Source organism: Clarias gariepinus, chromosome 18 (assembly GCF_024256425.1).
Source record: "Clarias gariepinus isolate MV-2021 ecotype Netherlands chromosome 18, CGAR_prim_01v2, whole genome shotgun sequence".
NCBI classification, from domain to species: Eukaryota; Metazoa; Chordata; class Actinopteri; order Siluriformes; family Clariidae; genus Clarias; species Clarias gariepinus.
In genome coordinates this window covers 10,057,242-10,069,937 of record NC_071117.1, presented here as the reverse complement: position 1 = coordinate 10,069,937, position 12,696 = coordinate 10,057,242, and the positions used below count along the sequence as shown (strand labels likewise).

The following is a 12,696-nucleotide window of genomic DNA, read 5'->3' as shown; positions in this document are numbered from 1 at the left end:
TGTGGTCTGTAGAGGGACGGAGCATTTCTTTCTTTCTTTCTATCTATCTATCTATCTATCTATCTATCTATCTATCTATCTTATCTATCTACATCATCCATTCATCTAGGATCCTCTTTAGTCCAACATGGTGGCCATTGTGTTTATTCCTATTTGTGCGACCGTGGTAGGACCTCTGGTCAACAATCACAAACCCATTCACACACTATGGGCAATTTAGGGACCCCAGTTAGCCTAATCTGCATGTCTTTAGACTACAGGAGGTAACTGGAGAACCCAGAGAAAACCCACCAAACATTATTATGGTGCGAAAATTGAACTAAAGATCAGGACATGCTCTCAACAATATTTTACTCTCAACAATATTTTTATTGATTTTAAACAGGTATATAACAGAGTAAACATGTAATGTTTCAATACAAATTTTATAACCCCCTTATAAAACCCTATAGCACCCACCCCACCCCTCCCTGACTCTACGCCAGCTTTACATGTGTAAGAAAGGCTAGACGCCAGGCTTATTTAAAAAAAAAAAAAAAAAGGAGAGAAACGAAAAAAAAAGAATATGAAGCTGGAAGTTTTTGGGTTCTGCGTACAAAAAAAGGGAAAAGAAAAAAAACAAACAAACAATTAAATAGAAAGGAAATCAAACTATAAATGTATATGAAGGATTTGAAGGAAGGGCCCCCACACCTGTTGAAATTTCAAGTCTGAATAGCGGATTGAGTAGTGAATCTTCTCCAGGGACAAACAGGACATAACATCTCTGAGCCACTGGCCGTGAGTGGGTGACGCAGCATCCTCGTCACTTAAATAAAAGAGAACGCCTGGCCAGGTCTGGTTCAAGGTTGCGTTTCAATCTGTACGACAAGGTTTTAAAAACATCCCTCCAGACGTTTTCCCAATTCGGGCATGTCCAGTACATATGAATAAGAGACGCCTCTCCGCTTTAACATCTATCACAACAAGGATCGACATCTGGGTAGAAATGGGAAAGCTTAAGTTTGGAAAAATGAGCCCTGTGTACAACCTTAAACTATAATAAAGAGTGGCAGGCACATAAGGAGGTTGAGTTGACAAGTTTAAGAAATTAATTCCAAGGAAGTTATTCCTTTTATATTATATTCATTATATCAGTTTAAAATAAACCAAAAGCAGTGACAAACAATGAATAAATACAGGCCAAAAAGTAAATGTATACAAATTTTGACTCATTCATATTCTTCAGGAACTGACTGCACTTAAAAAAAATAATAATAATAATCTTCCCTATAATGTGTCGCTTGAAGATGAAGTCACGACACATTTTCCCGGGCTTGGGTGCTTCAGCCAATCAGATTCCACTTCGTTAGCTTCGCGCTGTAGCGGAGATTCTGTTTGCCAGATTAGCTTCTTTTCTGTGGATTGTTTTTGTTTTTTTTTATTTAATACTGCACTATACTATACTTTTCTTGTGGGTAATACACAAAAACAAATATATTTGCGTATCTGGAGGTTTTTGGACTCGGCTATCGCGCTGTGTGTAGGATGTAATTTGAGTTAGAAAGCGTCGATAAAGTGGGTCGAGTCCTAAATAGCGCCTGTTTAGACGGGTAGCGCACTAGGTAGGGCGCGGACGCCATCTTGTCTAAGGCATCTTTATAGGGAGTTGGCGGCGATTTGGAATTCGGCCCGGAGTGTTTACTAGTACTAGCTCGTTTGTGAAGGTGTTTAAGGGCTTTCTATCGTCACAAATATCAGAAACTTCACCCAGAAATGGACCTGAGGGATTTTGAGGAGGATAATTCAATCAGTTGTAGGTTGTCCTCTCCTGTCCCTGAGCTGTGCAGGACTGAAGACTGCTGTCTGGGAATCGACGAGGCAGGCAGAGGACCTGTCCTGGGTCAGGACAAATCTTTATTAACCCCCCTGGGTGTTACTGATTACTAAAGTGTTGGTCTGTTGAACACTGTGTCCCCCCCTGTCTCTGCTTTAGGTCCTATGGTGTATGGAATCTGTTACTGTCCTGTGTCCAAAAAGGACGACCTGAAGAACCTGAAAGTCGCAGGTCAGCTTTGGATGTGTCTCACACTCACACATAGAAACAGAGGCATGATGTCATAGGAAAACAATCAACAGCATGGAGCTGAGTTACTGTAACATGGTCCTGAAGTGTCTCATCCCTTGTTGGTTGGTCCTAGGGATAGGGTCCTCTCTCAATACGATGATATTGTAAAATTGTGATCTTTATCAAAATCCCCATTCAATATTACAATCTCTTTGATTTTGTTACAATTTTAAACCTTTAAAAATATATAATAATTAATTAAATTCAGCCCATTTCTTATAACATTGGTTTTCTCACTTAGAAACTAATCGCAGCATTTAAACAGTACAAACTAAAATCAAATTCAAGAGTTTTCATTTAACTAGGCTGCGTGTATCTCTGTAATCTGCCATAATATTTATTTCTAAATATCTTTTCATTTCTACCAAACGGGATGTTTTACAGCTTTAAAATGTCCAAAAACTCAACTCAACAGTGATCACACAGGCGCGAGCGGCTTCAATTAGCGCTCGTGGTGTTTTGAGACTGGTGTATTGAATGGGTTTGATACTCTTATTATTAGGATTCATACACATTCACATTTCATACAAACTTCCATAATTCTTTTGTTTGTGTAAAGCTATTTTTTTTTTTATAGAATTGTCATCTTCTACTATGGAAACGATTAGGTGTTAGAACGAGCTGTTCTTAATAGAAAACGATTTTACGCCTTTCCACCAATTACTATAGATTTGGGTATCTAGCACTGCTGTGGTTTTAAAAACAAGGAGATAAAGATCAGCGAATTGGAGAAAGAAATCTGATTCAACCCCTAAAAGCATCAACGAAACAATTAAACAACAGATAAATGCATTAGTTAATAGAAACTGTGTGAAGAGTCGTCCGGCCATGTTGTGTGATCTGCATCAGATATATGAATCCTGTGTTTGTGTTGTCACACTTTTTGCTTATTTTCTATACAGATTCGAAGACTCTGAGCGAGGCAGAGAGAGAGAATCTGTTCATGAAGCTGGACGAGGCCAAGACTTTTGTAGGCTGGGCTCTTCAGATCCTCTCACCCAATACCATCTCCACCAGCATGTTACAGAGGTACACACACACCAACACAGATATCCAAACAGCTCTCTTTGTGAGTGTGTGTGTGTGGTGCTTTAATAAAAAATCTCTTTTTCTGTTTTTTTTCCCCCTGTTTAGGGCGAAGTATAATTTAAACGCTCTGTCTCACGATGCTGCAATCGGGCTGGTGCAGTACGCTCTGGACAGCGGCGTGCAGCTCAAAGAGGTAGGAGAGACGTCCAAGTCACCCCTTACACTTACGTTATAAGTAGTTAATGTTGCTAATGTAGTAACTTTAGTGCCGTAGTGGAGCTACAAGGCCTGGTTCCGACATGTAACTGTGATTTGTGTTTGGTCAGGTGTTTGTGGATACGGTGGGCCCGGCGGAGAAGTATGAGGAGAAGCTGTCTCAGCGCTTTCCCGGTGTGAAGGTGACCGTCCGGCCCAAAGCTGACTCGCTCTTTCCCATTGTCAGCGCCGCCAGCATCTGCGCCAAGGTCAGTAAACGAAGGAGAAAACGCAGGATAACTCCTCAATGTGCATTTTAGGATTTTGGTGTTGGTATTGCTTTCAAAATGATGTACGATACACTCTCTGATATCGTAGACGATCAGTTTGTCACTGAAACTTAGGTCAGTTACTAATCTAGGACCAACTTGGTTATTTTCTTGTCCCGCAGGTGGCTCGAGACCACGCAGTGAAAGGCTGGAAGTTTGCAGAAGATCTAGGAGACGTGGACACCGATTACGGCTCGGGATACCCCAACGGTCCGCATTGTTTATTCTTACATAACTACTTCACAAGGGGCGTTTAAGTCAAACCAAGAGCGAGAGCTGATTGGCCGAGCTTTCTCAAGGGGGGGAGGGATGGGAGTGCTCTTACATTAATTGTCGCTATGAGGGGCGTCGGTGAGATTATGCAAGCGGAAGTTGTGCTGTTCAAAAACATGAGGTTGGCTGAACGCTCCATTGTCTTGTAGATTACAGTAAACCACAGCGCTGTTGACTTATTACTCAAAAAGTGTGATTCATCTTCGGTAGCAAAGTACAAGTTTTAATTCATGCATTTATAGTCACACATGTTTTTTAGGTCCTGATAAATGTGGTAAAAACATGCCCCTGTATGTTTGTGTGTTCAGATCCAAAGACTAAGAGCTGGCTGTTGAAGTATCTGGACCCGGTGTTCGGTTACCCTCAGTTTGTGCGCTTCAGCTGGAGCACAGCACAGACTCTGCTGGACAACAAAGCGGTCCCAGTGCACTGGTGAGTTCACCAGCAGGGGGTGGAACATCACCCCGTGTGAGCACGGTACAGGGAACTTACAATGCTGCTGTAGTCAGATAGTTTAAACTCTGTTATTTGTGTGTGTAGGGATGATGACGAGGAAGATGGAGAGAAAGCAGCAGCTCGAAAGAACAACACGTCCATGTTGTCGTACTTCAGCCACAGCAAACCTGCCAACAACTCACACATACGAGACACACACCGCTTCTTCACCGAGCGCAGATTACAGAGCATTGATACACTCTGAACACGCAGACGCACTGTGCAGTAACACACGCATTGTTGACCTTACAGTCAAGATCTTCTGCAGATGTTTCTGTTTGTATTCTTTACTACAAACTTCTTAATATTCAAATAATAAAATATGTATTTTTTAACATTACATATTATATTTGTATTTTTGACTTCTAGCATTTTTTGGTATATAAAGTGCCAATCAAACCACATACCTGGTGAAGCTGGCACAGCACCAGGTTTTTTGTGACTTATTTTTACACTCTAGAACAATACTGGATTTTATCAAAACTGAAATAACACCTATGTCATTAGGGAAATAATTAACACCGAGGTTTATATTAGGTTAATAAGTAACACTGACAGTCAGTTGTTATTTTAAGACATGAAGGTCAGCTGTTCTGGAACAGTTCTTGCAAGAACAGTATTGTGTTGATTACATTTGCAAACCCCATCAAGCTCCATGATGAAACTGTCTCTCCTGAAGACCTCCCCAGGAAAGCAAACCCAAAATGTACCTAAATTGTTTTATTTTGTTTTTGTTTTAATTTTATATCAGATTTTATATCAAAGTCTCACTTTTTAATCAAACGAAGATGGAAATTTTTTCAGGAAGTTTTTCACGATATTTTTTTTAGATTCACCGTATAGTTCTCTACAAGCTGTAAAATAATATTTTATTAAAAGAGGGCACAGAGTATTCTGCAATATGATAAAAACCAATAGTTCAAATAGACTGATTAGTAGATAAACATTTTACAAAGTCATAAACTTTTGAGAATTATGTCTCATTGTGCATCACATGTACAATTTTGACAAAAAAGTGTTATTATTATTATTATTAATAATAATAATAATAATAATAATATGAATATAATTAATACCTCTTAAATATTACAATTTTCCCCTTAATAATTTTACTTTATTAAAGTAACTAATAACATCTCTCTTGAATTTTTAACAGATGTTTTTACAATAACAGTAACAATAGATATACAGTATAGCAATATGTAAATAAATAAGAACAATGGACAATAAACAAACAAAAAACAAACAGAATTTAATAAAGATAAAATCAGTGATTCGTTGAATGTTGAGACAATAACAGAGTATTTGTTGTTTATTATATTATATAATAATTATTATAATTATTATTGTTATTAAAAAAGGTCTCAGAAATATATATTTTTTCTCTTAATATTAAATGTTTAAAAACATTTTTTTATAAGAAATACCTCAACAAATATATTTTTCTCTGCTAACGTCAATCTTGTCAATCTACAATTGTTTCATGGCTAAATTTTAAACTGATTACCATGTTCACTTATTATAAGAATAATTATTATTATCATTATTATTATTATGATGTACAAACACAGAGTGCAGTTCCTCCTCCACTACAGTGGGAGGTGAAACGAGCGCGTTTACGTCATCAAAAAGCGCAGCAGTAACCGGAAGTGCGCTGCTGAAACGTTTCCGGTGTAGTAAGTGTGGTAAGTTTGAGACTTATTCATTAATAGTAGTCAGAATAATTCAATAATTACAGTCCGGGGTTAGTTAAACGTTGTCAGTTTTGTTTGCTAGAAATCTTAAGTGTGTTATTTGTTTTTAAAATCGGTTAAACGACGCGTAATGAATCTTTAATAATCGCAGGTAAAAGAAAAGCAACATGGACATCCGACCGAATCACACGATATACATCAACAACCTGAACGATCGCGTGAAGAAAGAAGGTGCGTGTGCTGAGTCACTGTCATTAAAATACTGCTTATGGAAACGCGTGGAATGTTGCATGCTGGGATAATGCTTTGTTTTTGAATGGAAAATGTAAAAGTTCATCAAACATCAGCACGATCAATTATATAAAAAGAAAAATGTTGTTTTTTTATGTTGTTTTGAAATATACTCGTTTTAATAAATTTCAAGGAAAATTGTCATGTACTAGTCTTGGTGTGTGTTTGTTTGTTTGTGTGTGTGTTTTCTGTCCCTGGAGTGGAAATACCTCAATTCGAGTAATTTCATGGAAACTCATGGAGCATCTTAAATTAATTTTGCTGATTTGTTTTTTTTTCCTGCTTTTTTGTCTCATCCTCAGAGCTGAAGCGCTCTCTCTACGCCCTGTTCTCTCAGTTCGGCCAGATCATCGAGGTCGTCGCGATGAAGACGATGAAAATGAGAGGCCAGGCGTTTGTAGTGTTTAAAGAGCTCGCAGCAGCTACGAACGCATTGAGACAGCTGCAAGGTTTCCCGTTCTACAACAAACCCATGGTGAGTGTTTCAGATCACGGTGAGATTGTTGTTTAAGGATTTTGTGTGTGTGTGTGTGGACTTTCATGATGGTTGGAGTCTGACCTCAGTTTACTGTGAAGTTTCCCCTGGGTTTTTTTGTTGCCTCCTGATCTGTAGTGATGTCTATTCAGTTATGGGTCACCTCCGATCTGCCTTTTTCTCCCAACTCTGTGAGCGAATCAGTCTCAAACCAACTCATTACACACACTTACACCTGTCTTAAAACACAGCGATCGCTAATTAGTCGAAAATCGTGTGCATTTAAAGCTGCAGGCTCTCAGCCACTCAACCTGTGCGCTCACTGTCAAGTTGTGTTTTGAGACTTTGGACGAATTAGAGGAATTAAAATGCCACCGTTTCTTCATAATCTTAAAAATGGCGCACTGTGTACTATTTACGCATCTTCATCCTGTGTGTCAAAACCTCTACGTTTGTTTAGAAATGATACGCACTGCTCAGTTAAATACTAAACTCTAGTATTTAAAGTTTGTAGTGTTTAAATGCTGCACTTGTTTTTTTAGTAAGAAAACTTATGTTATAAGGAACGAGCGGCATTTAATTAATCAGTACTCATTTTTTTTTTAAAGGTTTAAAATTGTACTTTAGAAAGTCAGGAAAAATGTAATATGGTGTCTGGATATTTATAAAATCGTGATACTTTGTGATAGAATCGCTGTTGTAATTGAGCACCGGTGTATCCTGATGAAGTTGTATAACTGGTGTTTTCCGTATCTATGGATATTTAACTCTAAAATTAACACTAGATGTTAGTCATGTGACAGATGTGGTTTAGGATGGAGCCAGGTGGAAATAATTTTCACCTCCCAGAGTCTGAAGGTGAGATTGGAGTGGGATATTAACACTGGTGGTCCAGGCGGTAATCCACACGTGTTGTTAATATTTCAGAGAATTCAGTACGCGAAGACAGACTCTGACGTTGTCGCTAAGATGAGAGGCACGTACGGAGACAAAGAGAAGAAGAAGGAGAAGAAGAAAAAGGCTCAGGAGCAAGCAGCCAACGCCGCCAAAAAGCCAGTGGTGAGTTTATACCGTGAAACTATTATTATTATTATTATTATTAAGGATTATTTTAACAGTCAGTAGTATTTGTAGCTCCGCCCAGAGACCATGTATCTAATTAGATTTACTTAATGTTGATGCGTTTTGTTTTCCAGAATGCAGTAAACACACAGCCACCTCCACCAGCTACAGTCCAGGTACAGGAGCAAATTCAACATGTCTCTTTTATTTATTTTTTTTGTTTCATGTTTCAGATCTAAATTTTTTTGAGATTTGTATCGTAGCATTGTACTGAAGATTCTTTTTGTCATGTTGCAGGTTCCTGATAATCCTCCCAACTACATCCTCTTCCTGACCAACCTACCCGAGGAGACCAACGAGATGATGCTGTCCATGCTGTTTAACCAGTGAGTAGAGTTTCACCGCATTGATCGTCGGTCACTTAAAAGCCTAAAAATATATATTTTTTCTATGTCCCTTAAAAGAGAAATGGGTCTGGCCCCTTATGGAAAATTATGGGAGGCATAACACAGACCAAATAGACGACATAGAAAACAAAGACATCACATTTTTCTTGAAAATTTAATGACAAAGCCCTGTATATAAAAATGTCAAATCCGATGAAACTTGCTTTCAGTAAAAAAAAAAAATATTATTATTTTACCTGAGCTAGTTGCGTCACATGTGCTACTTGGCTACACTACCATTTTGAAAAGGATGTCTTGGGTGTGCAAATTTACAGACTGTCACATGACTGAATCAGGATGTTTATTAGATTTAAATAAAATTTGCTGCTGATGACCTACAGTAAAAAATTTTAAATAAAAAAGTAGAGTTTCCAATAAGAATATATAGTATGAAATAAGAGACATTTTTACAGATTAAAAATATAGAAAGGTGTAGAGGGGAAAAAAATTTAAGCTGTAAAAAGAATTTAAAATTTACATTATGTAAAAAAAATCAAATAAAAAGAATTAAAGTGAAATGTAGAAACTGTCCAGTCATTGGCAGGACAATGTGCAGAATAATGTGCTTGTAGATGTCATTTACAGACTTCATGAGTTAAAGTCAAGGGTAAAGCTGAATAAGGATCTTTTTCCCTAAACAATTTAAAGGGTTTGTGGGTTCTTACAAGTTTAGAAAAATTCTGTTCCATGCAAAAATCCAGTCGCATTACAGAATGCATAAGCAACATGCAGATTCAGTGCTGCTTAGACTCTCTAGCAAATATCAAGAATGCTTGTACATTTATGTACATCCTCTTTCTTCCCTTCTCAGGTTCCCCGGGTTCAAAGAGGTGCGTCTGGTGCCCGGAAAACACGACATCGCCTTCGTAGAATTCGAGAGCGAAGCCCAGGCGGGAGTCGCCAAGGACGCGCTACAGGGTTTCAGAATCACCGCCACCTGCGCCATGAAGATCACCTACGCCAAGAAGTGACCCTCACTAAGCACTGTTGGACTGAATCACAGCCCTGCTGAACGAATCTTACCTTCCATCATGATTTCGCTACAGTTGCTAGATTTTTTCTTTTATTTTTCTTTTATGAGTGTACAGGATTTTTGTTGTTGGAAAAACTGCCACAGGGGCAGAATCAGGCATGGGGCCGTCTGTATTGTATTATTTCTTACGTTAGAATATTAAAGGACATTTCTAACATTGTTGTGGAACCGGCTTGGTCTTTTACAGCGGGTGTGTATACTTGTAAAGCACTCAACACTGAATGCTGATATCTTACTTTTTATTATTTAAAAAACAGCATAAACTCACTTCTTTTTTTTTTTATCCCTTGCTATTCAACTGTATATGTTGTGAACTCTAACCCAGAGTCCAACATAAGGAAACGCCACAGAGATTTTAATTTTATTTTATTACTTTTTCTTAGAGATATTTATTTTATACAGAGTGACTATTTATTCTTTTAGAAATATTATATTCATGTTACAATTTCTAACTAAAAGTAATCCATGTTCCTGGATTCTAACCTAAATGTTTTCCTGCTAAATGACCACTAGAGGGCCCCATAATTTCACATTGGTAACACAAGGAAAACGTTCCACGTCACAAGGCAAAACCTGTATTCTGTTATCCGTTCGCTTCTTGATTGTTTGACAATCGCTTATAAAAGTTTTTATTTTTTCAAGGATGAACAAGTGGTGGTGGGCAAAGTACACAAATCTTCTACTTGAGTAAAAGTAGGGATTCTTTAGGGCAAATATTACTCAAGTAAAAGTAGAAGTCCTCCTTACTTGTGTACTTGAGTAAAAGTACTCATTAAGCTTCTCTTAGCTCACAGTAGCCTTTTCCATAAAAAATAAATAATTATCTCTCTTTCCGCTGCTTGTGAATGTGCTATTTTTCCTCATTGTGCGCAACCAGTCGTCCGCTTCTGATTTTAAACCCCTGTTGTTGGGCGTGTTTTCAAAATCAAAAGTCAGGCAATTACACGTAATTTATTTATTTTTTTTTTTTACTTTGTTGTTTAACAGCAGTTGAAAATTGGAATCCAGTAGGTAGATTACCTTACCATCAACTGTAGATCTCTCTCTCCCTCATCTTCCCGTCTTCTCTTTGTGACGGGTCTGGTGTCTGGGGACGGTTTCACTCTACCATGAAGACGGTTCTGGCCTCGACTGATGTTGACAGCTGTTTCTCTGAGGACTTGACTTGGCTGCAGTTGCTTGATAGTTCAGTCCTGGAATTTCCTACAAGTCTACCTAAGTCTCCAATAACTGCCTGGACTCCATATTAACATCAATTAACATCAACTGTTATAGCCGAACTGCCTGCCACCTAACACACAGTATGAATCCAGGTTAATTCCTGCTCTCTGTTTCACCCAGATGAGGATGGGTTCCCTGTTGAGTCTGGTTCCTCTCAAGGTTTCTTTCTATTACCATCTCAGGGAGTTTTTCCTTGCCACTGTCGCCCTCGGCTTGCTTATGAGGGACGATCTGACCATTTTGATTCACACACATTTACATTCCATACAGACTTAAATAATTCTTTTGATTGTGTGAAGCTGCTTTGTGACAATGACAATTGTTAAAAGTGCTATACAAATAAAATTTAATTGAAAATTCCAAACCGCAGGTAGCGGAAATGTTCAGTTCAAAGGGAACTGCGAATGGTGTAGGAAACAAGTGAACAACAGGTGTTCACTTCACCGGGAAAAGTCATTGCATCTCGCTGGAGCATGGAAAAAATGGGGCCCGACGAACGATTTATATATTTAACGTCATTATTATCGTCGATTACATCATATTAAAAGAGCTTAAAAATGTACATCTTAATTTAATCAAGAAATTCTTAGTATTATATGCATTCCTTCCAGAGTCCCACTGTGTGCTTACCCACTATACAGTAAATCCTACACGCCAACGTGGTTTGGGAACGCAACTGCATGCACAAAGATAGTTAGGTAAAAGTACAGATATTTGCTGTAATATGTAGTGAAGTAAAAGTGTAAAAGATCCTTTAATAAAAGTCGATATACATGTATAATAGTAATGCAAGTAGAGATACAAATAAGTATCTAAGTCCAACAGTTAGACAAGATTTTCCAAACGCCGGCTACCGTACGATAGAGATGTAACTTGTGGATAGAAAACCAAACTGGAGATACAAACTTTTCCAGTGCTGGAGCTTGCAAAATCCTTTCTGTCAAGAACATCAGTCAAAAACATGTGCATCATTTGTCCTTCAACTGACATGTTCAATCCAGATGGAAATAAAACACTGCAGTGTTCTTTGGTGTCCATGTAAATTTACATCCATCCAATAGGGGGTAAGTGGACTACAAAGAGCGTCACAGTTCAAAGTGTTTTCAAGTCAACTCCTAAGATTGATGGTATCTCTGTCTTCTGTACAGCCGCAGCAGTTGATCCGTTTTGTTTTTAGTTGAAATACAGTTAAAGTGCCTTGATTGGAATTTGACCAGAGAGCAGCTGGCGCAGGATTGACGGACCACAGCTCGGCCTCGTGAGGAACTAATGAAGGTCTGGTGTTTGGATGCCTGAGCTTTTGACGTTCACATAAATCCAGTGAGGTGAGTCTGAGGTTTTATACTCTGCTGTGAACTTTAGATTGGTAAAAACGCTGCGGTTCAACGTTCTAGCCTGCTGTATCATGGTGTTATTGGAACGCTTGGAAATGCAAGATTTTAAAACTTTTTCCAAGATTTTTTTTTTTTTACAATTTTCGATTGTTGTCATTGGATCTTTTAAATTTATGTGTGTTTTTAAAATATATAATAAAAAAATAATTTCAAAGTATTTCAATAAATGCTCTGTAATGGGATATAATTCTTCCCCCTGCTAGGATAGTGATTTTCCAAAACTGTAAACTGTATATTAAACACAAAAACACTCATTTATTTAAAGATTCATGCAGACCATACATGGTATATTACACGTGTAAAAATGTATGTTAACGTGAAGAGGGGAAAAAAAATGAAGTCCTTATAGCAATGTGCTATATAATTAGTAAAATAATTCAACACAGACATGGATGAAGATGCCCATCTTTGGCAGACGCTTATGAATATTAACATGTATGCAAATGAAACGGTCATGTGACAAGGTGTCAGAATAAACACGATGTCGAAAATGCAAACAAGTGGATTTTTTTCTGGGCAGATTCAGTAAAAAGCTTGTGTCTTTTTTTTTTAGCGAGTTGGCTCCGTGTCCGCCATGAGGGTTGTTTTGAAGGAAGTTATAATCCAGTCTCAGGTCACATGATCTCAGTGCCATGGATGGAAGGGAGGTCGG

General features: G+C 38.0%; 2 protein-coding genes across 2 annotated transcripts; both read left to right on the top strand.

The window, feature by feature from the left end:
• The first annotated feature begins 1,353 nt into the window (after positions 1-1,353).
• On the top strand, positions 1,354-4,768 carry rnaseh2a (ribonuclease H2, subunit A). Its single transcript, XM_053477200.1, has 8 exons — positions 1,354-1,882; positions 1,976-2,047; positions 3,010-3,136; positions 3,242-3,329; positions 3,463-3,600; positions 3,783-3,870; positions 4,242-4,365; positions 4,474-4,768. The coding sequence occupies exons 1-8, from the start codon at positions 1,756-1,758 to the stop codon at positions 4,631-4,633; spliced, it is 924 nt and encodes a 307-aa protein (XP_053333175.1). The 5' UTR covers positions 1,354-1,755; the 3' UTR covers positions 4,634-4,768.
• A 1,285-nt stretch (positions 4,769-6,053) lies between these two features.
• On the top strand, positions 6,054-9,587 carry snrpb2 (small nuclear ribonucleoprotein polypeptide B2). Its single transcript, XM_053477281.1, has 7 exons — positions 6,054-6,113; positions 6,274-6,353; positions 6,716-6,888; positions 7,816-7,947; positions 8,085-8,126; positions 8,248-8,336; positions 9,208-9,587. Exons 2-7 carry the CDS (start codon positions 6,290-6,292, stop codon positions 9,365-9,367), a joined length of 660 nt encoding a protein of 219 aa, XP_053333256.1. The 5' UTR covers positions 6,054-6,113; positions 6,274-6,289; the 3' UTR covers positions 9,368-9,587.
• The last annotated feature ends 3,109 nt before the right edge of the window (positions 9,588-12,696 follow it).

Coding starts and splice junctions, on each gene's coding strand:
- snrpb2 (XM_053477281.1), top strand. CDS start 6,290: ATGGACATCCGACCGAATCACACGATATACATCAACAACCTGAACGAT. Junction 6,354..6,715: donor CGATCGCGTGAAGAAAGAAG/GTGCGTGTGCTG, acceptor TCTCATCCTCAG/AGCTGAAGCGCTCTCTCTAC. Junction 6,889..7,815: donor CGTTCTACAACAAACCCATG/GTGAGTGTTTCA, acceptor TTAATATTTCAG/AGAATTCAGTACGCGAAGAC.
- rnaseh2a (XM_053477200.1), top strand. CDS start 1,756: ATGGACCTGAGGGATTTTGAGGAGGATAATTCAATCAGTTGTAGGTTG. Junction 2,048..3,009: donor GAAGAACCTGAAAGTCGCAG/GTCAGCTTTGGA, acceptor TTTTCTATACAG/ATTCGAAGACTCTGAGCGAG. Junction 3,137..3,241: donor TCCACCAGCATGTTACAGAG/GTACACACACAC, acceptor CCCCCTGTTTAG/GGCGAAGTATAATTTAAACG.